This window comes from Aphelocoma coerulescens, chromosome 7 (assembly GCF_041296385.1).
Source record: "Aphelocoma coerulescens isolate FSJ_1873_10779 chromosome 7, UR_Acoe_1.0, whole genome shotgun sequence".
Lineage (NCBI taxonomy): Eukaryota > Metazoa > Chordata > Aves > Passeriformes > Corvidae > Aphelocoma > Aphelocoma coerulescens.
Window position 1 is genome coordinate 13304542 of NC_091021.1, and position 26910 is coordinate 13331451.

Genomic DNA, 26910 nt, shown 5'->3' on the forward strand with positions numbered 1-26910 from the left:
AAAAATCTAACAGTAACAATACACATTTACCTCATTTAAGTAGTTTTCTTTATTGTCTATCAGCAAGAAGCTCAGCTAAACTAAAAAGAAAAAGTATTCTCAAAAAATGTTAGTAAAAACCCTGAAGTGTGGTTGTTTCTCACCCATTGTTTGAAAAACCTACTATTCATCATAAAACCATTTTTAATTCTTGTGTCACGTCATTTGAACTCCAACATGCATATTGAACCCATTCTTTATGCAATTATTATAACTCAAGAAGATACAAAAAATGTAAATGCTTTTTATCTATGACAGCATTATTTCCATTTTGCATCTTATTTAATGAGTTATTCAGGTTCTGATTTAAATTCCTTACAAGTTATTGTGTATAATTAAATGAAAGTACTACACAGAAAGCACTCACTATGTGTTTACCCTTCCATCAGTGAGAATGCATAAAACATGTTTTTTAACAGCTAAACTTGATTCTCTTTCTCACATAAAACTTTTCAATATTTTTTTTGTTTAAAGATGATCACCTGAGTAAAGAAATTGCTGTTTGTTCTTCAGTCATCTTTGTAATTAACTACCTCTTTCTAGAAAATACAGTACTTTTCATTGCAATCTCACTTGTTTAGAACCACATCAGGAAACAAAACTACCTTAGGCCTAAAAAGTTTTATAAGACACTGCAAAAGACCAGGATATAGTCCTTATTTGACCTCCTACACAAATTATGTGGGGATTTGGGGTTTTTTTTACTATCTATAATGAAGCTTTTTACAGATTAACGTGACCTCAGGAGCTCCATTATTGCTGCTAAATAAAACAATTCAGAAAACATCCCCTAGGAAGTTTGGATCAAGTTACTGCAGCATGCAAAGGTAGCCCATTTGCTGAGTCTGAAGTTCTAATATAATTTTCCAGTCAGATTCATGATTCAGCAACCGCAGTGCTCAATGCTAGTGCTGCAGCTGACAATTGCATGAGCTTGTCTAAATGCCAGAGGGAATTGTTTTCTTGCATCATTTACCATTTTTGCCTATTCTGCAGAACACTGAGTCTTAATGAAACAACTTCCTTTGTATGTAACATGAAACTATTTTTCTTCTTCAGTGGAAGAAAACAAAACAGCATATTTCAGTAATTACATTGCAATGTAATTGTTTAATTCTGCCCTAATCTGCCATGTATTATTTTGAGATTCTCTATAGCAAGGGCAAAATAATAAACCAGATATCTGATACTTGCACAAACAACAGTCCAGAGTTTCTGAAGACATGAATACGACTGGAATGCTCTCTTGCCTCCACTCTAAATACAGATATAATTCACACATAATAGTTTTCAAGAAATATTTTGCCATTTCTACCAAATATGAAAAAAGTAATTCCCTGAAAATGTGGTTTACAACCTTCCTAGGAACCTTCCAGTCCTCATTTTGCTACTAAAAACAAACAAAAAGACTGATCTTGTTCCTTTGTAGCTGAACTACCTTGCAGAACTTCAATCTGGCTTTGGATCAATAGTCTATGGCACTGAAATCAATTTGGGAGCTAGTCTGACAAACAAAATTAATTGGATGTCTAGAAATATGCTGATTTTGTAGTAACTCCAGAGGTTAAAATTTCAGTTAAATCTTTCATTTTCTGTGTCACTGTATAATTCCTGCAAAAAAAAGTCACTGCAAGATTATTAGGTTAGTTTCAATGTCTTACATTACCCTTATTTTTTCTCCTTGCACTTTGTGCTAAGGACACATAAATAATTAATTAAGACTAATCTGATGGTGACTTCAACCCCTCCACCTCCTGTATTTTACAAGATGTAATTGTTCTGGCAGTAATGGATCACCTTCACAACTACCACCTACAAATGCCTACTCCTCGCTCCAAAGCACAGCTTCCCTTTTTTGTACAATTCCTCTTGTATTACTGAGATATCTGTACAAGATGAGATCACAGTTACGGTCTGTGTGTGGAAAAACACTTCTGATGTTTTTAAGTCATGCAAAACTTTTTTTTCTCTTTTCTATTTTAATATTTTATTGGCATTGTTCCCTCAGAAAGACAATTTAAGAACACAATACCTTAGAAAATTTTGGTTTTCCATCTTCATAGTGAATCTCCACATAATTGGAAGATAACAAGTCACTGTTAAAGAAAGGATAAATAAAGATGAGAAAAATCTGAGTACTCTCTCTACTGTTATGGGTAGGTTTGGGGTTTTTTGTTAGCATTTTCAACCTATTTTTATTTTCCTTGTACATTAGTTTAAAAAAAACCAAGCAGTTTGTGTTCAGTAAATGGTTTGATGGTACACTGGCAGTCAAAGTGGGGTACAGAAGGGGAAATTTCATTCTGCAATCTAATCCCTTGTATTTTAGCTCTACAAATAGATTACCAGCCTTCTAAATATGAAAAAAAAAAAAAAATATCCAAACCCATGGCTTTAGAACATTGCTTGCTGACAGTAAATGTATGTTTAGTTCATCACCATTTTCAAATAAGTTTTACATTTTATCTAAAATATGTAAGGCTGAACAAATAAATACATCATTGTTACGAAGACAAGAATGTATAAACACTTTCACAAACTGCAAATACTCAATTTTTTTTCCAAAAGCAGTCATGTGCCTTAAAAGAAAACACACAAAGCACAACCCAAAACACACTCCATACTACCCCTTTTCTCACTTTCACTTTTTGTTTTCAGATACATTTCTCATTCTTATTTTCTTCCTAACTCTGGCAAGAAAAATTCCTGAAGCATAAAAATTTTCCATAATGTGTAATTTACAGTTCAGATTTATTTTTTTTTAACTAAGCTTAGCCAGGCTGTACACATCCTGCAATAACCTCAATGCCCCATTCACATCTCACCCCATTACAATAAGGGTTGCAGCATAGCGCCCAGGGAGAGCAAAGCAATTAAAGATGTTAACTGGTGCCACCAAACATGCAAGATAAGCATTTTACTTAATGTGATCCAGAATTCTTAGCATTTTTGAAGCCTCTAATGTACCCTTACAAGTGAAAAAAAAAAGAAAAGGTTCATCTGCCAACCTTTTCCATTCTTTAGCTTCTCATTACTTCCAATGCCAAGGAAATCCCTATTTGGGTAGTGTCCAAATACAGTGTCACACATGATAGGTATCTAACATGGAATACTTACGATGGAAAACTCCTATATGTATATACACATATATTACATGTACAAAGCAAGGATGCAGACAGAGTTTTCCAGTAGACTCTACACTTTTCTCATCCCTGACTTTCCAACATGTGTTGGGTCTGTGTGACAAGGCTTTGGTAGTGGGGGGGTATAGGAGTGGCTCTCTGAGAAGCTGCTAGGAGCTTCCCCCATGTCCAACAGAGCTGGTGCCAGACAGCTCCAATATGGACCTTTGGGATCTGCAGGATACAAAGCACATCAATGAAATTCTCCATGCTGAACAAATGCCCTCCAAAGAAAATTAAGGCCTGCTGTTCATGATATACTTCCCTGTGCTGGTTTGGCCAAATTTAGAAATACATCCTCTGAGAGAGGGCAGGTTAAAAACCACCCCTTCCCCACCAGGTTCAGGAAAAAAAACTTCTTCCTTGAAGGAAAGTGAAAGAGATAAAAACTATTTATTTAGCAAACACACAGGAAAAGGATAATACTGGTAAATAACAAAATCTCTCTCTGTGGAGAAAAAACTTGGGAAAATGTTGAAGTCCTCCCTTTGGTCTCCCTCCTCCTCGGAGCTGGGACTTGGCCCAGGGCCAGGCCCTCTGTGCTCAGTGGAAAGTCTCCTGATGTGTTGATATTGAAGCAGTCCAGCAGAAAAAGGGAAAAAATCCAAAATTCCAGGAAAAACAAAGTTCAACTCTCTGGAGGAAAAAAAACCCCGAAAAACTGGCTGAACAAGCAAGCAGGGTGCTTCTCCGCTCCTCTCCCCACAGCCCAGCAGCAGCAGTAAAAAAAAATGTAGAGCCAGAGTGTGTTATTCTCTGTCTGTCCTTGAAAAGCACTGCTTTGAGAAGTTTGCTCAGTTTTCTCTCTCTCTGCTCAGGCTCAGTTTAAAAGCATAGAAAGGCATAAAACTAATTTCTGGGCATAGAGCAGCAACAGGGAATACAACATCAAGTCACCCCAAGACATTCCCAAATGCCACGCTGTAAACAAAATGCACCTTTAATTTGTGAAGCACCCTTTCGCCAAATGTAACACAGTATCCACCACCTAGAAGGTGGAGTAGAAAATCTTTTATAAAACTTTTGGATTTCACAAAATTGTTTCTCACACTAGGCTGGAACAGGGTGTTCATCACTAATTTCTGGTCATTATTATGTTTTTAAGCTTGCCACACAATCACCAAGGTTATGCAACGGCATTTTTCTCTTAACATTTCCCTCAGGACAGCAAGAATTTTGAACATTCCATTGAAAAAAAAAAAAAAAAAATCAGTCAGCTACTCCTTAAACTGTATGCCTCTACCTGGGCAAGTACCTGATTTTTGTCAGCTACCTTACATCACTTTTTCTTATTTCAAGTATCTGTCTAAACTAGCAAACATCCAAAAGAACACCTTGCTTGCAAGCACATTCAGAAACCCCTCGATGTATACTGCTAATCTGAGAGAATGTTGATCTTATTCAGAGAAAGAGGGGGAAATGGGAGAGGAACAGTTATGTTTTCAGGTTTTTTCCAACACAACTTTGCTAGTACACACAACCAGTTGCTTCTATAATAACTCTGAGTCCTGTCCTCTATATCCATATCAAAATCAGTACAAACACATCTGTAACTCTGTTTATAAATGGTTAGTATAAAAATGTGATATTGCAGAGAGTAGTTGAGGACTGAAAAATTCGGCAAAAATGTTCTACTGCTGCCACAAAAAAAGACAGGAAGGGTAAGGAAGTTTATTCTATTTTTTGCTAAAACTCCGGGAATAACAACCGCTGTAAAAATACACATAAAACCGCTACTGCAAATTTCCCCTACCAAAACTTTTACCTGTTATTAATGCTGAAAAATTTGTCCAAAGACATAAGAAATTATTAAAGGAAAAGGAAAACAAAAAAAGAAGGCTTAACCAAAAAACTTTCAAACATTTTTTCCTACACAAAAGACATACACAGAAGAGCACTGTAATTTCACCAGGAGGTGTGATGGGGCTCTTTATGCAAGTGGCATCCAAATGAAAGGCCTAGAATACACTGATCAAGAGCTCGTGTAGAAGTACAGTTGGCTTGAGGAGTGAGGCACAGAACTCATGCATAAAGTAGGGGTCTCCGCAGCACAAAATAACTTCTTCCTGTGTTACCATCTACAGAATTCCTAAATTTACCTCTGAAAGGCAGACCTGAGTTTTAGAAAATACCTTTGCATCTCATCTACACTGGACTGTGTATTGCATCCAGTACAGCAAATTTATTTTTCAATACAATGAGCACCAGAAACGGTGCAAGCTTTAACTGAAACGAGTGTCAGTCATGATCACATCAGACAAAAGTCTATTTAGGTAGTGACATTAGTATGATCCTTTACAATGAACACATCAAACTGCAACATGTTGAATGAACTCATGACAAAACAATTTGTCTGCTGCGTTCTTTTCTACAGTTCCTTCCACCCTGCCTTGTTTGTGTTAGATAATTTTCTTATTAAGCTGTCCTGCTCCTCGGCCCTTCTGTCCAAGTTACACTGAGAAATGCAAAATAAGCAGCAAAGGGATATGCCATTCCCTGTAGGTGCTGCCTTTGAAGGCATAGGCCAGCTGTTAAAGCAAGCAGCAGATGCTTTCTGAAGAACTCACATCCACTTCTCTGGCACACACTTCACTGCTGATGTTTTCATTAGCAGGAGAGCTGCAGAGAGCTGCTGGCTCACCTCAGCTGGCATCTAACTATCCTGAAGAAGAGAATTGATTTGGGTAGGAAAAGGCTATGAAATGACTAAAAGACATCTCATATACAAATAAGCAAATTAGTTTCCAGGAACCTAGTAGACAGCCTGCAGAAAATAAGAGTACAGCAAGAATTACCTTTCTTGCATACTTCTACAATTATCTTTATACTAACCTATTATGAGGCAATAATTTATTAACTATTCTGAAATGTTTCAAGCTCAGTACCAGTGTCTGAGCAACCTAGTTTAGTTGAATTATTTAACAGAACACCCATCAGATGTTTCTGTCCATTTGACAGATATAGTTTAGTAGCACATAAAGATGGAAAAAACAAAGAGACCTTGCTGCAGCATTTTGTTAGATGATCAAGGCACTGTCATCTAATGCAAGGCCTATCTACAGCCTTGTTTATATTAACAGTTTCAATTGTATTCAGAAGTTTTGTTGAACTCACTGTTCTTATGGGAATTTATTAAATTTCTAGTATGAATTTACATTAGTCTTTACTTGGCGGTTGTTTTTGAATCTGCTCTGGTAAGACTGTCTCCAAGGAATAAATATACTGCTAACATTCACTGTTGTCTTAAAACAGAGCAAGGTTTTACTACTATTTCTTATATTATCTTGAAGGAACTTAAAAAATCAGAACACGATACTGTGGATCAAGCAATTGCGTTTACAAGTAATTAGCAGAAACAACTGATGATGCAAATGTATAGGTTAACTTTTTTATAACTATGGAATCAAAGGAAGCCCTCACTCACTTCTGCTATTAAAACCATAATGATTCTGTTACAGTAAACAGTACACTTATTTAAAAATCACTCCTTGCATGGTCTTGCTATTGTTTCTTGGTTTTGCTTCATTTGTCTCTTTGAGGCAGAGAAAAGGATGACCTAACCACAAATTTACAAAGTGAAATTACCTACGTGATCCTCAAATGGGGAATAGGTCTCCAAAAAGGACTGACATAAAAGCATGTAACAGAATGGTTTAAAATACTCATATAGAATGCTGCAGAAAACTCCATATTTTTTTTCTGGATCAGTCTGCCTCCCTCAGTGCAAGAAACCCTGAGTCAGTTCAAGGGTTTCAAATTCACGATTGTTTCTCTAGCTATGTCCTCAAGCTCTCCCTTTGAGAATGGAACATGCTGTATTTTATTGGCTACTTCAGCAAGCATTTTGAAGGCAGCAGTTTGAAGAATTCTTCAGAATATTAACAGTGTGTTGGTCAGTTTCCACCATATTTTCATTTACAGTTATGCTGAAGATGATATCACTTTAAAAAGTGCTATGCACAAGGATATGAAAACACAAACAGCTAGGCAATATTACAGAAGATGAGTTCTATACCATGGAAAACACTTCAGTGCAATTTGTTATGACAGAAGTTTCCTAGAAGAACAACTGATAAAATAAAAATTTCATTTAAACAACTGTCCAAACTTAATCAGTATTGCCTTTCAATTCATCCCTTTTCTTTCCTCACCAGCTTGGAAAACTTATCAGTAAGAATTTTATTAACCTGCAGTGTAAGATTAAGGGCTGCCACCTATCTTTGCCAGAATGGTCTCATCCAATGGTAACCATATTTGCTAAAGCTTCTCCCATTTAAAGAAATGGTTTTTTAGATACAAGAGAAACTTGTTTCTTCTCTTAAACACTTCACTGAATGTGCCAGATGTTCTGATACTTTGTGTCTAATGGTAACACTCCTATTTAAAACAACTCTTTCTGTGAAGGAAAAATCCAACCAGATGTGGATGTGGAGTTTTTCCATTATTATTTTATTTCTAATACCAAAAAAGAGTGGAATAAGCTTATTTATACTTACAGAGAGCTGACTTGAGCACCTTCAGATTAGATTAACGACTATAGCAGAATCAGAGGTACATTCCAGAAAACTCAAAGTTTATTTTGGTTCCCTTAATTCATGCTTCCATGTTGAACTATACTGTGCAACTTCAGCTCTGTCATTGAATCAAGTTAAATTCAGTCGTAGAGGCTTCTAGGGGCTTGTTTGATGAACTTAATCATATGCCAGGCATACACAGGCTTTATACTAGCTCCAAATGCAAAGATTTCAGTCTGCCTACAAAACAATCTGTGATGCCAGGAATTCACTTCAACATAAAGATCTCACTATTGACAAACCTGGAACATAACAGAAATCAACTGAAACACCTACTAAAGTGGAAAGACAAGCGTTCTTCACCATTGCCAGGGTACAGTGGTTACATGTGGGAGTAAGAACATAACCTAAGAAAGGATACATCAAGTCAGACAGCTGCTTAGTGTGTTGTCTGATGGCAAACAGTGCTACACGTGTAGCAATCTTTCAGGAAGCTTCTCAGCACGCAGTGATCTGTGACACCAGGACTTCATAAGCCAGAGTTAGTATAATTTTTTACAATGGCTCTCAATAGATTTCTTTTCTGTAAGTTCTTCCAATACTTCAATTCCTGTAAATAGTTTAATATGTACAGCGTCCTGTAACAAAATTTACCTTTTAATTATTTTTGTGAGAAGCACCTTCTTTCAAACCTCCTACTGCATTTGATACCAGAAACTGTTACATGGGAGGAAGGAGACAACCAACATCCTCATCCTGCCACACCAAATTTTACAGCACTGTCATACTGTCACAGATGTGTATTTGTCTTCCTAAGGCTTGTTGACCCTAACAATCCACCAAACCAATGGCTGCGGTTGCATCTCAGCTGACAGACATTCAAAATCCTGTTCAGATGGATGAGAGATCCACACTTAATTAAATCCAGGATCAGGAGTGCACAGAATGAAGTTTTCACTCCACAAGCAAGTGGTTTGACAAATGGTACTTTTTACAAGGACATATGGAGATAGGACAAGGGGGAATGGCTTTAAACTGAGAGATGATAGATTTAGATATAAGAAAGGAACTCTTTATTGTGAGGCTGGCGAGAGGTTTTCACATCTGCCTCCTAAGACTTTGCACACAGAACGCCCACTGAGACAAATGATAATTTTTAACAGGTTGCCTCCAGCTCTGGAAGTAAAGCCCTGTTATCTACAGCTGAGAAATTCAAGACTGCACTTACAGGAGGGCACACACATTGCTGTAAAATCCTAACACTGAATTCCTTACATTTCATCTGTAACAAATTTTTTAAAACTGACTAAAGTTTAACTTTTCACAGTATTATTACCACATTTAATTTAGCTTATGTATCTTATAAGATCCATTTAATACCCTAAATGCTTAAGTGTTTATTTAAGAAAATGTCATACATACTCAGTTTCCTTCTGAAACAGTGACTAGTTTTTCCATTTTCATTAAAAAAGAATTATGAAAAAAACCCAAGAATCAAGTAGTTTCTCAAATAATTCACTTACTGCTCTACTGTTTTTAAATTAGGCTAACATTGTAACCTCCTCTGGGACCACTCTCAGGTTAATTCAGTCCTACAGAAACATACACCACAAAGAATAAACACAATTATAAGGTTCAAACTATTAGATAAAATTTGCTGTAATGTTGGCTTCACAAAAGAAACTGACTTTCCGCAATAGTCATCATATTTTAGTGTCTCAAATCTTTAAGTCATGTTATGGTCAAATGCAGTGGGATTGGGTTTTTTCAGTTCATGTCAAAGATGCCAAATATTTTTTCTATGATATCTTCATTGAAAAGAAATCCATTTTCCTGGAAACAGAGTTTCCCAGAAAGATGGACTTTTACAGAGAAAACAGAGGAAAAGCTAAAAAAATATAGACTGATTTTGGTGATTTTTTTTTTCTCCCCTTCCCCAAGAATCCTAAATTTTGAGGCAAGTTATCAGTAGGAAGGGTTTTACCTTCTGCTTCTGTCCAGCTCAGTTAAATAATTCCCTATTCTTGGATGTGTCTCAGCCACCAGAGTCCCAGTGGGTGAAGGTTCCAGTATGGTCTCAGCCCCTTATGCTGGTGGAGACCACTCTGTTTAGAGGCTGGTACTAGACCATGGCTGCAATCTGCCAGAAAATACAGCCAACTTCCCTCCTCACTAAAAAAGCAGCAAGATATTCACTGGTTTTGGTACTACTGCTCTTTAATGTGTTTTAGTACTACACCAGAACATAAAACCTGCTACCTTTAAGCAGGACATTAAGAGTTACCTGCAAAAGCTTTTCTCTTTCAGCAGAAGAACAGCAAGGGCAAAGCCTTTTACATGTTGCTGGAAATGAGATCATTAAAAACTAATTTGCTAGCACTTTGCAAACATTTGTTTGTGTAAATAATGCATCAATATAAAATAAGAAACTGGTCAGATATACTAGGATCATTGATTAGCCAAATATAATGCTACAACACTATTGTTTGAGGATGAAAGTGAACTTACTGAAATAAGTGAACACTTTTAAAGGCTTTTTATAGAAATTGTGTTTTATGACAATGCTACATGTTACTCATTGCATAGGGAATTTATTGAGTTTGAGCAGACAATCATAGCTGAATAATAAGTCTAACTTTTCAAATGGGATTGCTACCCCACTAATGCCCCACAATCTTCCATTTTCATACTAAAAGTACTAACTGAAAACATTATTTAATATATTACAAATTAGAAAAGCTATTACTTTTTGCCTCAAATTATTTCCACAATCAACATATCGGCAATTATTATACATTGTCATAACTGGCATCCCACTGACAGCCTACACTCAAACATTTGAGTGTAGCAAGGGGCAAGATGTCTAAAATTTCAGAGTAACCCACCTTGCTAAGGAGTTCAAAACTGATCTTTTTCCCCAAGGAGTCCCCTTGTCAGAAAAAGCTACCAAAATCACCTTCAGGATAACAGATGATATTTCATCCAGTTTAGACCTTGTGCAACTGTGAAGTTGGTTGCCCATTCAAACTCCATACAAATCTTACAGGTTAGTTGTCTCTGCACACTTGAGGGCTTGAGTGGCTCGTATTTCCTTCAAGCTGTTTGTGCCATTGCACCATGGCAAGATGGAAAACAAAATTTTCTAGTAACATGCTCCATAAACTATCAGACTGCCACCTCTTTTTCTTACAAAATCTCAACAGTTATTAATGAAATTGAATATCCAATTTTCTTCACTGTCAAGTTATAATATTTGCTGTAAAAAAAAAAGAGCATCTGCAACATAGAACGTAGGCAATCACAGGGTTTCCAACAGAGGTAAAGAAAACTAAAAACTAGAACCTGTTTGTATGTAACAACCATCCTTGATTTCAACTTTAATTACTTGTAGAACACTCAAAAAACTACAGGAACAAAACCAAAATGCACAGAATACATACAGTATTGGTGGCATTAACTCACTTTAGAGCAACTGATACAAATATATATTCATCATACAAGGGTATTCCTGGATCTTGACTTCATATTCCACAAACAACTAGATTATTTTGGCCAAGAGCACATAGCAGCTCAAGTCTGGTCCAGTTGTTCTGCCTTTGCTTCTGACCAGACATTAGCAGTATCAGTATGCCAACTGAAACTCACTGTAACCCAACCTAATAGCAAAATGCTGCTTTTTGCTGAACACATAAACATAACTGAAACACAAGAATGGGTCTTTTTCAGATTATTGTCTATGGGTATTTACAATTTATATTACAAGTTTTATGACTTATAGTTTTAGAGTATTATGTCCAGTCAAAAAGTAGGACAGGTTTTTGAAGTCATTTTCTGGAGAACCAGATAAAGAGTCAAATGTTTATGAGTCCAAAACCACTAAGGAAGCTAGGAGAAAACCTAATGTAGAGAGGCAAGCAGCAGGGATATCAGTAAAGCATCTGAACACCCTGCACCTTGTAGATATAGGCAGTAAGAACATTCCTGATGTCACAAGAGCAGAACTTCCTCATCTAGAGGTGCACAGCAAGTAAGCTCCCTCTCTCTTTTTGAAGTGACTGGCACTGCATTTCCTGATTGCTGAGAAAGCAGCCACAATTTTAAAAAAGTCCATACATTTACTTTATGAAACATGTGTTGTTAAAAATAAGCAAGGACAAACAGCAGGACTGGATGAGGGGTAATGTTGCAAGGATATGGGGAATGTCATAGGTTTGTGATGTTACTTGGATAATAGCCATTCAGCATGAGACTCAGACAGGAAATGCAACCAAAACCCAAGTCCTAATGAACGGGAGATAAGAGTTCTGGTCTTCATTATTATCTCTGTTGGGTCACTGACCGATGGGCCTTGGAAGAAGCCAGTCGGGCATGGTCTTGAACAGGTTCAGCCAGAACTTTAGAACAGATAAGAAGTGGTAAACATCATTTGTCTCTCAGGAAGGAACAAACTTATCTCAGGATGTCTGCCCAGACTTGTGGATATGTGTAATCATTCTTACGGAACATTCAGGGGATGTGCCAAGGGTAGAGAAGGTGAACCAGGACAGAACAAGTGTCAGAAAACGGAGAGGAAGTGGCCTAAAAAGGAGTTACCAGTGTAAGCTGCAAGACAGTTGGCTTGTTTGGCACAGCCCTGCACCTGGTCACTGCTGTCTGTCCTATGTTAAGTCCTACTTGTAATATTCCCTTTGTAGCTTTGCTCTCCATTCTGCATAGGTGTGATCTGCAAGAAAACTTGAGAGTCAGTCAACAACTATAGGGAGACCTGTATCTGGAAAGACTAAGGCCTAAGACAGTGACCAAATAAGAGACCTCAAGCCTAGGCATTAATACTGGAAGAACTTAAAGCCTGTGTTAACATTTGCGTCAGTGAACGTTGGCCTGCCGGTGAATCAGGAGAGGGCTGATGTACATTTTACCAGCAAACTTTCAAGTCTCATCAGCTGTAGATGAACTTTATGAGCCTGTTTTCTTCCTGCTCACCTGAGTGCTCTCAGCAGGTTTATGTGGTGCCAGTAAAGGCAGTGTTTTTTCTTTGTGACTGTCTGTGTGACCAGCCATACCCTACACAGAGTGCCATCTTGGGAATGTGTGCTCACTCTCACTACTGGCCGGATGTGCAGAAAGGAGCAGTGGAAAGCAGACCAAGAGGAGAAATTCCCTATAGCTTAGAGGGCGCTAAATATAGGTTCCCTTCACAAATGTGTCATGATTATCGACTGGAATTACTATGTATAGGTCCAACCCTCATAAAACAACAGTCTTGCACTACACTGTAATTCCTCCAGAGCCTAGAGAACACCAGTTATCTTCAAGCTTTCTTTTTCCTTCAATTCTGTGTGACAGTCCCAGCCTTCACACTAATTCATCTTTTGCCAGACACTCAAAATTTCACATAACATTTTGAAAGACGAAAATGCATGACCAACCTAACTTCAAAATTATGCATGGATGAAGGAAAATGTTTCCAGTTCACCTTTACAGCAAAATATCTGATAATTAGCAGCCAAGAAACAAAATATGCAAATACAAGTTCTGCAAATTTTATAAAGCCATAACTTGGTGCTTTGAAAAGTTCTTAGATTTAATAAGTTTGCATTTTTATACCTAATAAAACTTCCCTTACCTGACAGTTAAGACCAAAATAAGACCTCATATGAACCTCAAGACCAGAGGAATGCTCTTTAAAATTAGTATGTAATTGTCTCTGTAAATTCATTTCTCCTTTTTTAAGCACGCTGAAAGTCTCAAGGGCCATAGAGGGGGCAAATGCACTTTTGAGCATTACTATAGATAATTTTACCTGTCCAGTATTTAGTATGGATTTTATACTTCTACCTTATTCTTAAACTTTCAGTGGCAAAAAAAGGTCATTACAATTTTTTAGAAAATCATAGTTCCCTACCTTCAGCAGTGATATAAAAGCATGTGGGATATAAACAACTAAACCACCACTGCCCTGTATTACCAGTCAGTTCTTCTAGACCTGACAATTATGTAAAATTGTCTGTCTTACAGGCAAACAGACTCTAGTTGCACCTTTCAGTGCAGCCACACCATTAGGAGTCCCATCTCATTAAGAACTTCATGACAGTAGTGACAATAGCATGTTTTCCAGATCAGTAAAGATGAGCCATTCATACAAGTATTTACAGTATTCCTACACACTGACTTAAGCAACTAAAATATCTCATGGTAATTCATCAATTAGTAAAAAAAAAAAAACCACAAGAAAATCCACATAGTGCAAACACTACCAGTACTGGAATTTCTCCATCTCTCATTATTTATTTTACCATGAACAATAAAATTTTAAGGGCATCTACTTTATGGGTGTCAGCAAGGGTTACTGTTACCTCATATAAAGAACATTAAATGTTGTTTTGTATTAATGAACTTGGATAACGGCATCTTTTTTCAACAGATCTTGGAATATGACATGCCCTAACCTTGTACCATAAGATGATAAGAGCAGGAATGAAAGAAACCTCAAATCATGCACTTACTTATTCAATGTGAGGTCAAGGATGAATTTAGAGCCAAAGGCCTCAATCTGGAAACTTGCCTGGGCCAGATGTACAGCCTGTAAAGAGAAACAGTTGTCAAAATATTCACTGAGTTTTATACACAACAAATGTGACTGTGAAAAACAAAGTTATGGAAAACATGCTTATTTTCATGAATCTCATGGGCATATGAAAACTTTTGCCCTTGTACCAAATTCTGATTCAAAAGGATTTTCCTTTTTAGAGGGAAGCAAATAGGACCTGAAAAGCATGCTTTCAAATACACACTCAATCTTCACAAAAAGAAAAAAAAAAAAGAGAAGAAAGTTTCACACAAACGTCTGTATTTTGCCATAAACAGATGGCTATGTAACAAAAGCATAAGTAATGTAGTATACTGTTCTTTTAATTAAGTAGTTGCATCCATTCCCTTTAAAAGGCAGAAATAATTAAAGCATTTGTAATACACACTTTCAAATACGAAAATCATGGCAAGGCTCATATTCATTATGAAAAACCCCTTCAAAGTAATCCCTTCACAATTAATGGTTTTGTACTTGGCACCGTAGCTAAGCCAATATTAAGAATATTGATGCTGGTCAACATACAACAAAAACAACATTAGCTTGTCTTGCATATGGAGTTAAGTTTAACTTTCAGGATATTCAGTTCTTGTCAGATAAACTGTATTCTCTATTTTTCTCTATACTGTTATAACTGTAGCCAAATACATTTAAAACATGCTTATCTGTTTTCCAGAAAAATGAGAAGATAAGAGATGATCCAAGAATTTCTTTTTGTGAAGATGCTGTTCCAGCAGGGTTGAAGAGATTAGATCTGAATTTCATAGTATCTTTCCTGATAATGTCCTAATCAAATCATGCTTACTTAAACACTAATTTGATACAGTATTAATAATTACATAAATTCAGAATATTATGATTAAGCCCTTTAGTCAAAAGACAAAAAATCCCTATTTTTTATTAAACACCACGATTAATCTTCAGGTTGTCACAGAAAATATATCAAGTTCTATCTAGTTTGCAGCATAACCTGTTCTCCTTTGGAAATTTCTCCACAAAGGATAAGCTCTTTATGTTTCTCTTCCATTCTTGCACTTCACAAACCAGCACTGATTTTCATCTTCTTTCTCAGCAAAGTTATTCATCTTTTAGAAAATTCTTCAATATAATTTTTTTAAAGTTGCTATTGTGACTAAAATCAGCTGTGACATTTCCTGTATTACTTTACCATTCTTTGCTGCCAGAATTATCATTTCCCTTTCAACAGGGTCACACAGCTTTGTTGTCAAGCTTCTTTTTAAAAAAAAAAAAGTCATGTGCTTACAAAATATTTTAAATACCTTTAATGCCATTAAACAATCTTAGCTAAAGCCTGCTTTTATTTATTAAAAAAATACAATGACTCTGAACAAGAATTAAAAAAATAATATTCCGAGCTGATATGTAAAATAATATAGGAGGAAACCATTATTAAGCTTTCTCTCTGTTCTATTTTTTGGTAAATGTATATTGTTGTCTCACAAGTTCACCAATTTCCTAACACTGGCCTGGCAGAACTGAGTTTACAGCTGCTCTGAATCAGCAGAGCAAAACAGTTTAAGACAAACAGGTGGCATGATCAGAGAGAATCTGCTAGCATACACATTAAAAAAAAGAAAAGCAGAGAATGTCAGGTTAAATACATGCCTAGTAGGAGAGGCTTTTCAGCCCCAGCTCCATTTTTTTTTCAAAGTGAAATCAAGGAATAAGTGTCACAAGGAGCTTTCCAAGCAGCTGTTCATGACAAAAACCTCATATTTTCAAAACACACATGTATTAATTTAATTTTTTTTAAAGCATGAAAATCTGTTACAGAAAAAGGACTGCAGTTAGTTTTATGCCATAAAGGTTCCACTTAAGCGTTACACAAGCTACTGCTTTGAATCACCTCCACATGTAACATTTACCTAAAATGATGTGTCTTCATATACATGCCACAAACAAGACTTCAGTGTTAACTATCCGCAAAATTTACAAGAGCATGAACTATTCCATTAAGGTCATTCTGAACTATGAGAAATCTCTCCCTAGGCATCAGCTACTAATGTTAGTGACAGCTAGATGGATGACTAGTCTGATCTGCTATAGCTTTTCTATTGTCCATGCAATGATACCTGTGTATTACCCTTCAAGTTTCTAAACCATCAATCATGTATTCTTTATCTTTCTGCAATTTCAAATTATTAAAAGTAATTTGTATTCTTGGTCTGAAATATCATAAAACCCCTTCACCTTGTAGAATTTGCGATAGCAACATTGCTATTTCTGAAAACAACTACTTCTGTGTATAAAACCACTACTTGCTATCTATTAGAGTGACTCACTAACAGATGCAGCCTGTACACAAAAGCAATTGCTGCAAAGCAGCTGACACTTATTCGATGCCCTGCAGCAGGGCATGTTCTCCACCAAACTCAGCTGAAACCATTGGTTACAAAAAGAACACTGGATTTTAAATCCCTGCAGTTTAGCAAAAACACTGTTTTGAATTCAGGTGAATACAATACACTACTGGTACAGCAAATACAGATTCTCTTAAGGCAGTTTAACAATAGATAACCACCCCCAAAAGCCACAAACCAGAAACCAGCTGAAGGTAATGAGACTATGTATCTAATCCTGAAACTGATTATTTTCCTGCAATAAGGTAGCATGGAAAGTTACCAGTGAATTATCACCAGGTGTTTTAAGCATTACAACCATCATGTATCACAATGATGGGAGGAAATATTTCAGAAAAGTATCTGCAATTCTGTTATCCACCTTATAATTTCACTGTATTCTCTCATCAGCTACTGTGTAATAAAAACACCTGAAGTATAATCTGAAATACGGTGTTCTTCTCATTGGCATAGAAATACAAATTCAAACAAGAATATAATGTAGATGAGTACATATTTTAAAGAATATATTTTCACAGGAAAAATATTAAACATCATCTTCTTGTATGACTTGCATACGCGCATAGCTGCATAAGTATTCTTTATTTACATAAAGAGGCAACCAAGTTCCTTTGTCCATATTTGCTTATCATCAAAAAACCTCTGCAGAGGTTCCTGCTTTGACAGCTATAATCCATTCCAATTGCAAAGCTCCAAAATTATATAAAGTTTTTCTTCAGCAATGACTTACTGATGATGTATAGAGATGTGGGTTGAAGAAAGGTCTGAGTCTTTCAAATTCTTCCTGTCCCCATACCCAAATTTTAGGGGAAAAAAAAAAAGTCTTTTTTTTTTCCCCCTGTTCTGGAAGCTCAGATTACTGGTGTAGTCATTGTAATAAGAGATTCTACATACTAGGGACATTTTAAGAGTGGTGTAGCTGCTTATGCAAAGAAGTAACTCTCAGGGTTTTTTCCAAGCTAAAAATCCATATATATGAAGAACTCCAGATTCTTGCAAATCAATCATTAGGTTACAGTAAGTTTCAAGATAAAAATGGCTGTAACTGGAATCTCAGTTCTACTGATCTATGTCACAACTTCCATAGTTTCATTGTTTTCATTATTACATTTGGACATCATTTGTCCATAATTCACTTATTTCAGATTTTCAGGATTTTTCAGGATACAATCATCATCACCAAAAATAAACTACTATATTGGTTTTACTTTCCTCATAGTAAAACTATGCCAAATGCAATAATGTGTTATCCCTTCAAAAATACTAAGTTCTGTCACAAGTCTTTAAACAGAAATAACAGTATTATTAACTGACTGATGGTAGTCTTTTGCTATATTCATACAGATACAATCTCCAAAGGACAAGCTCATTGCTTTTAGAAATCTATTTTTGCATACAGTTCTGCTGACTAAAATAATGGCCAAAAGCTACCTCTCTCAGTTTAGAAGCTGAGCAAGGGGTTTCATCACTCCCATTATGGAAATAGAAATGTAAGTCAGATTTAGATGGATTTTACACCATTAAAACTTTTTTTTTGCTCTAGACCTTCATTCTAATAATAGCACAAGTTTTGTCACAAATCAAAGTGACTTACTGTGTATTAGTTCCTTATCCTGCTTTTAGCTTGTTGGCCTATCCTCAGACCCCATACAGAAACCATTCCTTCTTTCAGCATTTGGTTACCTTCTACTACATGGCACATCCACCAAGACAACGTTCCACTACACCCTGGAAGTAAAGCATTTCAAAGTGAAACAGAACACATAAGTGTCCCAGCAGCATGTGAAAACTTATGTTTAAAACATAGAGCATTTCATAAAACCTCCTGTTAATGATTTTTCTCTGGACTTCAACAGTAGAGGAGTTACTCTGATGCACTTGAACCCCAAGCCGCGAAGACTGTTCTTTGAAAGAAAGGTTGTGGGCATGTGAAAAAAGACCCAGGTCTGCCTCTGGAAGCAATCCTACTGTTGTGCATCTAACCCCAGGGGCCAGAACCCACCATTCTCTCCCCACATGACAATACTTAGAACCCTTCTATAGTAGCACCGGCCTCCAAAGCCATAACCCTCTTGAGGGTTTTTTTATAAAACTCTATAAAGTAGGGCATCCATACCTTGGACCACTTTCCTGCAGTACCCAGCTTCCCACAAATGCTAGAAAACCTATAAACTTAATTTATTTTTATTTCAGAACAAAGCATAACAAGTACAAGTGTTGCGCTACCTAACACCTAGGAACTGAAACCTTTTACAGGTTATTGTGTGAAGCTCATGAAAGGACCCAGAAATGCATTTTAAAAAAATAATTTAAAAAGTTGTAGAAATAACATGACCTACATTTCAGCTAAGAAACAAAGATCTAGATCTAGTTGAAGTTGGCATAAGGAAAATCTCCTTCTCCCAGAAACCAAAGACAGGAAGACCAATTTCAATCCTCCTGTTAGTAACTACTGAAGACACAGAGTCAAGATAAGACTTTTGCATTAACATACATTCAACACAGAATAGGAAAAAAATACCAAGTACACACAATATTCCATTTACAAGTAGTGTAAACTGAAGCTGCACCACAGAAAGATCAGGAAAAAAGAAAATAAGGCAAAGCCAGCTGGAATACTACAAAGACTCTTCAACAATCTAATACATGTTAGGCACATGAACTTCATGCATTATTTTGACCAGTTTTCATTACATGGGGATTAAAAGTGAAAACATGGCCTAAAATAGGCAAGTAAAGGGAAGACTAACTAGTGCATAGGATTTTTATCTGGATTTTAGTAAGAATTCACATGATGCCACCTCTTAAGAGTTTACCAATTGTAACCTTTGGTCTTTTAGAAAAAAAATACCTGCTTTTTATTCAATACCACTTCCTCTTCATGGCAAAGAGTCATTTTCCTTCCATCTTAAGGATGCTTTCCTGCTCAACTTTCATATGCTGCATACTAAAATTACATAGAGGACTAAGAGAGCACTGTATCTCAACCTTTAAAGCAAGGCAACATAGCAAAAATGATTGCATTCACCTGGCAGGAGTATTTTCTTTATATAAATGACTAACAGCTGACCTGATCAGAAACACCTGGAGTTCCACTCCATGAAAAATAGCTCAAAATAAATCATTTTGGGGGAAGGTGGAACACCTTCATAGTCAAAAGTACTCTTCCTCAATTTTTTTTCCTCTTTAGGATCTGCAAAACAGTTTTCTTAACACCTCTCTCCTCCCCAAAATTACATTAGCAGCTTATAATTATGCATGAAGACAGGGCTTCTTTACAGCTCCTGAAACTTATGATTCAGAAACTGTCCAGCAGATACAGTCTTCCTTCATATGCATCCAGTTTGAGCTGTTTTCCACTCAAAATTTGCTAAGGTTGCCCTGAGCTGTGTTTCTCCTGCAATCCTATTATGTTCAGATCACACCTTGCATTGCAGGATTTTTCCCTCTGCTGGCCACCGTAAGGACTTGCTCCTAGCCTTTTGTGACATGCTGTGCCCCATGCAGTCTACCTGCTAGCTTCTAAAAATCTTGTGTATGTAGCCTGCGAAAATGAACCAAAGCAGTCATCTGGTTCAATAAAGAGATTATCAGTTCCTTCAAAACACTACCTCCACCTGCAGAAGTTTACAAAGACGGAACACAGGTGACTCAGACCTCATCATCAAGTTTAAGGATTCCTGCGAGCTTCTTTAATGTGGTTTTATAAATAGATGCTCATTTTTGAGCATTTTGCACTAAAAATAACTTCAGAAGAACTCAAAACCAGCTAGCCTTAATTCGACTATGAGGAAACAGGTATACAGATTTTAGAGTCTTCAAGCATCAAGTATTTAAAATCTGCTTTTTTTAGCGCACAAAGCTAAAAAAGAGTATATACTAGAACTCTGTCCCCCTTGGAGATAGATCACTTTGTCAAAACTATGGTGAACATTTCTTTATATTAACAGTGATAAAAAGCTTCTTCCAAGAAGAAGGAGTGAGAGAGGGTCCTGATCACATGCACCTTCTCAATATGATGACATTTCACCCAAAGGGGATAGAGAGAATCAATGCTAAGAAAATAACTCATTATTTAAATTTTTTATTCTCTGTTTTCTCTCCAATGTTTAATTTTTACCAACATTTCATGAAGAAGGTTGCAGCCCCTTACTTTTGGGACATGACTTAAAAAAATATTTTAAATAATTTTACATAATTGCATTTCTCCAGCTTTACCTCTTTCTTCCTACATGCACACCATTTCCTCTAGTCTCACCCTGTCTTTATAGTGACTCAGCATTTCTGAGGCATTCAGGCATAATCCCACAAACTGGCCATATTACATTATTCTGACCACCATAGTGAAGTTCCACAGAAAGGAGTCTACTGAATATTATCAAAGTTAGGGACTATACCCACATCATATGCTGATAAATCCTATATTAAGGTTGACAAGAAAATACAGGTTGAAATGTATAGTTCCAAGAACAGTAAAAGAACAACAACAAATTTTTTTTTTCCTCAACATTTTCCACTCTATACATATATAAGGCTGTCTTAACTTTTTTCACATGGTATTAAAAAAAAAAATCCTAAATACAGATGTCTTTCTTTACCTAATTATAAAGGTATTTTAGCTACTTCTCTTTATTACCAATGTGGGAGACATCAAAATCTCACAAATAGGATTTATTACAATACAGCATTTATTTTAATTCTGGGGCAGGATAAAAGCCAGTACCGAAAAAAATCTCCCCCCTAAGTCAAAACCACCCTTGTTTATCTTCCACAACCAATTGCATTGTTGTGTTTATGGCTTGTTTTTCTTTTACACCTTCTAGACTCCCCCTGCCCCCAATTATTGCTCTACAGAGAAGATTACAGCAAATGTTAAACAGAACAAAATAATGTAAAAACAAATATTTTAGCTATTGGTAAAGTAGATGAAAGGGCAAAGAAATTGCTTCATGCAAGGAAAGACACAAGATGTAAAATGGGGTGAGGGTGTTGGGTATGATGATCTGGAAACAAGACATAAAAAAAATCCATCCAGACAATGAATATAATGAACTCTTTCCTTCAATTAGATGTAAACAATAAATATAAAACAACAGAAATTTCATGCCAGAAGAATGAAGTCAACATAAAGTCCCTCTCCATGAAGACCCAGGATTAAGGAACCCTTCTGAGGGAAAAACTGCAGCATTATCATTCCCTGTGGTTAAAAGGGACACAGTGGGTATAAAGAAGATCCACTTTACACAATACTCAGCAGCAAGCATGCCCAAGGAAATCAATACCAGTTCTGTCAGCACTGATTTCTGCAGAGCTTTACTCCAACATGTAGCTACAAGGCAGGGCATAGGAAGGATAGGCAACAACAGCAACGTTCTTGTGGGCAGTGCTGGGTAAACGTAGAGATTGGTGGACATTGTCCTCCATGGATTTCAAAAAAAACCCACATACACCAAGCAACATGGAGGAAGTATTATTCCCAAAGGCAAGTCTGCAAGCACTTGTAAGTCCCTTTCTTCCCACACCCCTCTCCAAAGACAGGAACAGCAAGACCTTAGTGTTTTAAGTGTACTTGAAAGAGTGGTCTCACTTGAAAGAGTATTAGTTCTGAATGCAGTGTTCTCTTAAGTAGCTCCAGTTTTCAACAATCAAAAAGCTTTCCTTTGCCAACCATAACATATTGGTGTATTGAGATGCATCCAAAAGCACACACACGTTCAATAAGCTAGGAAGCAACCTTTCTTCCTATTAAAACATCAAAACTATACAGCTATCTCAACTTTTTCCCCCCAAAGATTATTCAGTGCCTTCTTATTAATTTCACATCTGAAATGGCACATAATCAATATCAACATAAGCATATATAACATGTATTAAATTCACTGTCTAAAATTTCAAGAGAAATGCTATTCAATAGGTAGGAACTCCATTATAGATAAGTCCTTCAGTAATATTATACACACTGATTTGCTTTGTTGTCTCTTCCATACCATGGTAATCTGTTTATAGTCAAACCTTCACCTTACCTTTTACCCCGTAGGAAGAAATTAATTTTTTAAATAAATGTTTATAAAAATCGAACAAAATAAATTTAAAGGCTACTAAGTGATATCATTTAGACATTTAATTCTTCACAGTTATTCCACAAAACCAAAGCTTTTTCAACTCCATACAATTTCAGGGAAAAAACCCCAAACTTACTAGCTGCATCCATACAAAATGGAATATTAGATCTTGTCATTAAAAATGAAGAATTCAAGTACTATTTGACAAAAAATAGTAACACTTTACAGTGGTCTTCACTGGCCATACAGTGGCAGGAAATGAATGCTGCATTTATTAGGTAGAGCATGGTACAGTCAAAGCTAAGTAACTCATGCTGCAAGTTTAGGATTCCAAAGAAGCTCCCATGCAGACACTACTGCAGTCTAGAGCTATTTTGGAAGAAACATTTTGTTGATGATGGTGTACCATAAGACATCAGAATCTATGCTGATTAGTCAAGTCAACTTTGCCTAATTCTCATTTGTTTTATCTACAGTTCAGTTTCTGAACCATGCTGAAATTCAAAATAATTATTTTTTAAGTTAACACAAGGGAAATTACATTCTTGTTTAATTACATGTACTCCTTTAATTCCTAAAAATAGTGGTAGGGATCACCATTAGGACTTGAATATCTACAGATTAACATCAGTTTCACATCACATATCACTGCTTTGAAAATTCTGCAGATGAGCCTCTTTTTACCCTACCTTGTCATGTTTCTGCTGGTGCCTTGCCCTGGTATCCAGGATATGGTAAGGGGTCTCAGAGTCTCTGTTGATGTAATAGATTAGTCTTGAAGGCAGTGTGATTTCTTTCTGGATTGCATTGCTGTAGCTGTTATTTTTACTGTTACTGCTGTTACTCTGTTGAAATGTATTCTCTTCATCTGCCAGTACTTCCTCTATACCGCTTGCTGTTTCATTCCAATGCAGGCCTGGGGAAGAAAGATATGCCAGCCATAAATTCCATGGCAGAATGTGTTTATTTCCATAAAAAAGCTACATATTTGCTTGCAGTTTTCTAACATTTTAGTAATCACTCAAGCAAACAAAAAGACAGCTTATTCACTGAGCTAGATTTGGTTCATTTTTCACACATAAAATGGTTTCAGAAAGAACATTATTTATTTAATTGCATATACATTTTCATATGTAGTCAGATTATAAATATTTTAATACTTATCAACCTTCAGGAAGAAAAAACGCCAATTTAATGGATATGTAGTTACTCCCTACACCCTCTTTGATAGCTACATTCTTTCACAAAAAACAAAAAAATCTACGAAAAGCTAAGAATACTCCCCATGTTGCTAACACACACTGAATTCAGAGTCCATGTGCACTGAATGCTAAACTTCCTATTATGTAAAGGGAATTGATTTCTACTCCTTTTAACTTTGACAAGAGCCCTTTTCTTCAGTAGCAGCTTTTGAAACGAAATCTTGTCTTCCCTCATTAAAATTTCAAGATAGTCAATCAACGCGATGTAACAACATAATAATATTACAATGTAACGGCAATGTACTAACAATAATAACAATGATGCACAGATAGACTGCATTCAGAGCATTCCACACGTCACCTATATGCAACCAAGCGCAAATAAACAACAAAGCACACACGAAAACCTGATCCCAAGCAAACAAATTAGCGAATCCCCGTCCACATGCACCGTGATACATACAAAGCCCACCGAAGCTTTTTGTGTCGCATCCCTCACCGGCGTCTTTCCACGCACAGCATCCCTACCCAACACACTGCAGCACCGGAACCGCAGGTACCTCTCTTTTGTGTAAGCAAGCAAGCCAAGGAAATGTTAACTGAGCCCCGGGTTTACACACGCCAAGACAGACACGTACGCAAAGCTGGGAGCGGGAAGGGAGGAAGGAATCGTTGAAGGGAAATGGATGTTGGCGGGGTTTATCGCAGGGGAGGGGGACCGAGGGGCCGCAGAAGCCTCAGGCACACGCATCCGCCCCCCGCCATACCCACCGGCGGCCGCTGCAGCCGCGCGGGCCCGGGGGCAGGAGGAGCCATGGAGGAGCAGGAGCAGCGAGACGAGGCGGCCGACGAGCGGCAGGAGCGCGGGGCGGCGGCGGCCGCCGCAGCCAGGCTGCCGCAGGGAGATGCTGCCGGGCGGCTTCATGGCTCATAGCGCCCCGGGGCGGGGGGGGGGGGCAGCGCGGCACAGCCCTCACGGCCGGCGGGCTGTGCCCGGGGGGCGCGGGCGGAGCGGCGCGGGCGGGTCCCCGCAGCGGCACCGCCCGTGCGGCTCCTGCCGCCGCCGTGAGGGACACAGCGACACCTCAGCGCGGGGGCGGGCGGGTCCCCGCAGCGGCACCGCCCGTGCGTCTCCTGCCGCCGCCGTGAGGGACTCACCGGCACCGCCTCGACACCTCAGCGCGGGGGCGGGCGGGCGGCGGCGCGCGCGCACCTTCCGCACCCGCCCCCAGCCGCGCGGCTCCGCGCACGCGCGGTCGGGCCGGGCCGGGCGGGGCAGCGGCCGCTGTCCGATGTGCTGCCAGCGGGACGGGGACCCCCGGCGCGTCCGCGGCCCCCGGCACGGAGCAGGACGCGCCGCGCCCGTCGCGGGTGCCGCCGCCCGCTGTGCAGCCGGGAGGGAGGTGCTGCGTGCCGGCGGAGTGACCGCCGCCAGCTGCGCGCAGAGCTGCTCCCGGGCCGGGGTCCCGCGACTGCGGCGGGGCACGGCCGCCCGAGCAGCTGGGAGCGGGTGCGCGGTTTCCCGCGGTGTAGCGCACAGACCTCTCCCCTGACGCGGGCACAGCTGCGAACACCTGGGTTTAGGAATTATTTTAAAGAACATTCACGCAGAGTGAAATTACTTTGAAATCCGTCAGCCCTGAGCAAAGTTCGGAAGAGTCTCCGGAGACACTGAACAGCAGCAGCGGCAGCTTGTTCTCCTGAGAGCAGGGGCAGGCCGGTCTTCGCGCCCCGGGGAGCTCTGCAAGTTGAGCCATTTCAGAGCTGGCAGTCCCCAGCTACTGCAGAGGGATGCATGAGCAGCCCCTGCTCCAAGTGCTGTGCGGAGCTTCAGGCTCCCCCTCTCCTCCCTCCCAACGCCTCCAGCCAGCAGCTCTGTTCTTTGCATCCCCACGGCGTTCTCTCTGGTCCCTGGGATCTGCTCTTCGTTACTGCAGCTGACCTCTGCAATGAAGCGGGGGTGGAGGTGAGAACCGAATGTTACCAAAAAAAGGTGTACATATATTGACAACGAAAATGGATGTGTGTATAATAAACCAAGAGGAAGACTGCAGGGAGGTGCATGGTCAGATTCCGACCTGGTGTAAAGCCATTCTGCTATGCTGTGTTCAGCAGCAGACAGTCTGGACCGCAAACACAAGCACCGGCGCATTTCTGTGCAGTGACTAGTATCTCTAATACTTCCAGTCCAGCATGCCTGGGGTGAGCCACCAACATGAAGAATAGTTGCAAAGATAAAAATAATTTCAAAGAGATATGAGAAGATGAATCTGCTGCTTTGTATCCATTCTGTGACTTAAGGAGTAAGAAAACCTGAGCTCAGGTACAAGTTTAGATATGGAGTTCTTAGCAAACATTTTGCCTGGCAGACTTCTAATACCCAAGAACAGATATGCTTTATTTTGGTGCAAGTCTTGCTGCTGAGGAAATAAAGATATTTCTCCTTTTTGTCTGGATATTGCTTTTTATTTGTCAGCTTATACCCTTCTACTCTGAGTCTGCATACCACATGGATTTCCAGAAAAATAGGTAGTTTTCTGTTTCACATTATTTCCTCTACATTCCAGCCTGAATTCATTATCATTATTAATTTAGAAAGTATAAGCAGTTTTACAGATCGTTACCATGCAGACTACTTTATAACTGTAGTGCTATTACTTTTAAAAAAAATTAATTCTGAATTGTCATGCTGGTTAAATAGATGCTGCTTGTGGAAACTCAAAATCTAGGTGTGTAACAGCAGACAAACACATAGAAGAGACAGATCCATGATATGGCCGGGGGTAAAAAAGAATATAAAATGTGCCTTAGGATTTCACTGTTGTCTAGGTCTAATGAGGAAGCTATACTGGTTTTCTTCATAAAATGGTCTTCCTTAAGACTCACTTTCCAGACATTTTCCATGCAGCCCACCTAGCCCAGCTGTTCCTCATCATTAGAT

The 26910-nt window shown here is 38.3% G+C and overlaps 1 protein-coding gene across 7 annotated transcripts in view; it reads right to left on the minus strand.

The window, feature by feature from the left end:
* Positions 1-24912, minus strand: part of ADAM23 (ADAM metallopeptidase domain 23) — an 80443-nt gene extending 55531 nt beyond the window's left edge. For 6 of the 7 annotated variants that reach the window (XM_069022216.1, XM_069022220.1, XM_069022217.1 and 3 more), the window contains exons 1-4: positions 24741-24912; positions 23457-23683; positions 14242-14318; positions 2072-2135 (exon numbers count right to left, since the gene is read on the minus strand). In XM_069022216.1, the coding sequence (XP_068878317.1) occupies positions 2072-2135; positions 14242-14318; positions 23457-23683; positions 24741-24894 (522 nt within the window). In that variant the 5' untranslated portion in view covers positions 24895-24912. Of the gene's footprint in view, positions 1-2071; positions 2136-14241; positions 14319-19556; positions 19701-23456; positions 23684-24740 lie in introns of those variants that run through there. The other variant, XM_069022222.1, reaches the window with a different exon arrangement.
* Positions 24913-26910: the final 1998 nt, after the last annotated feature.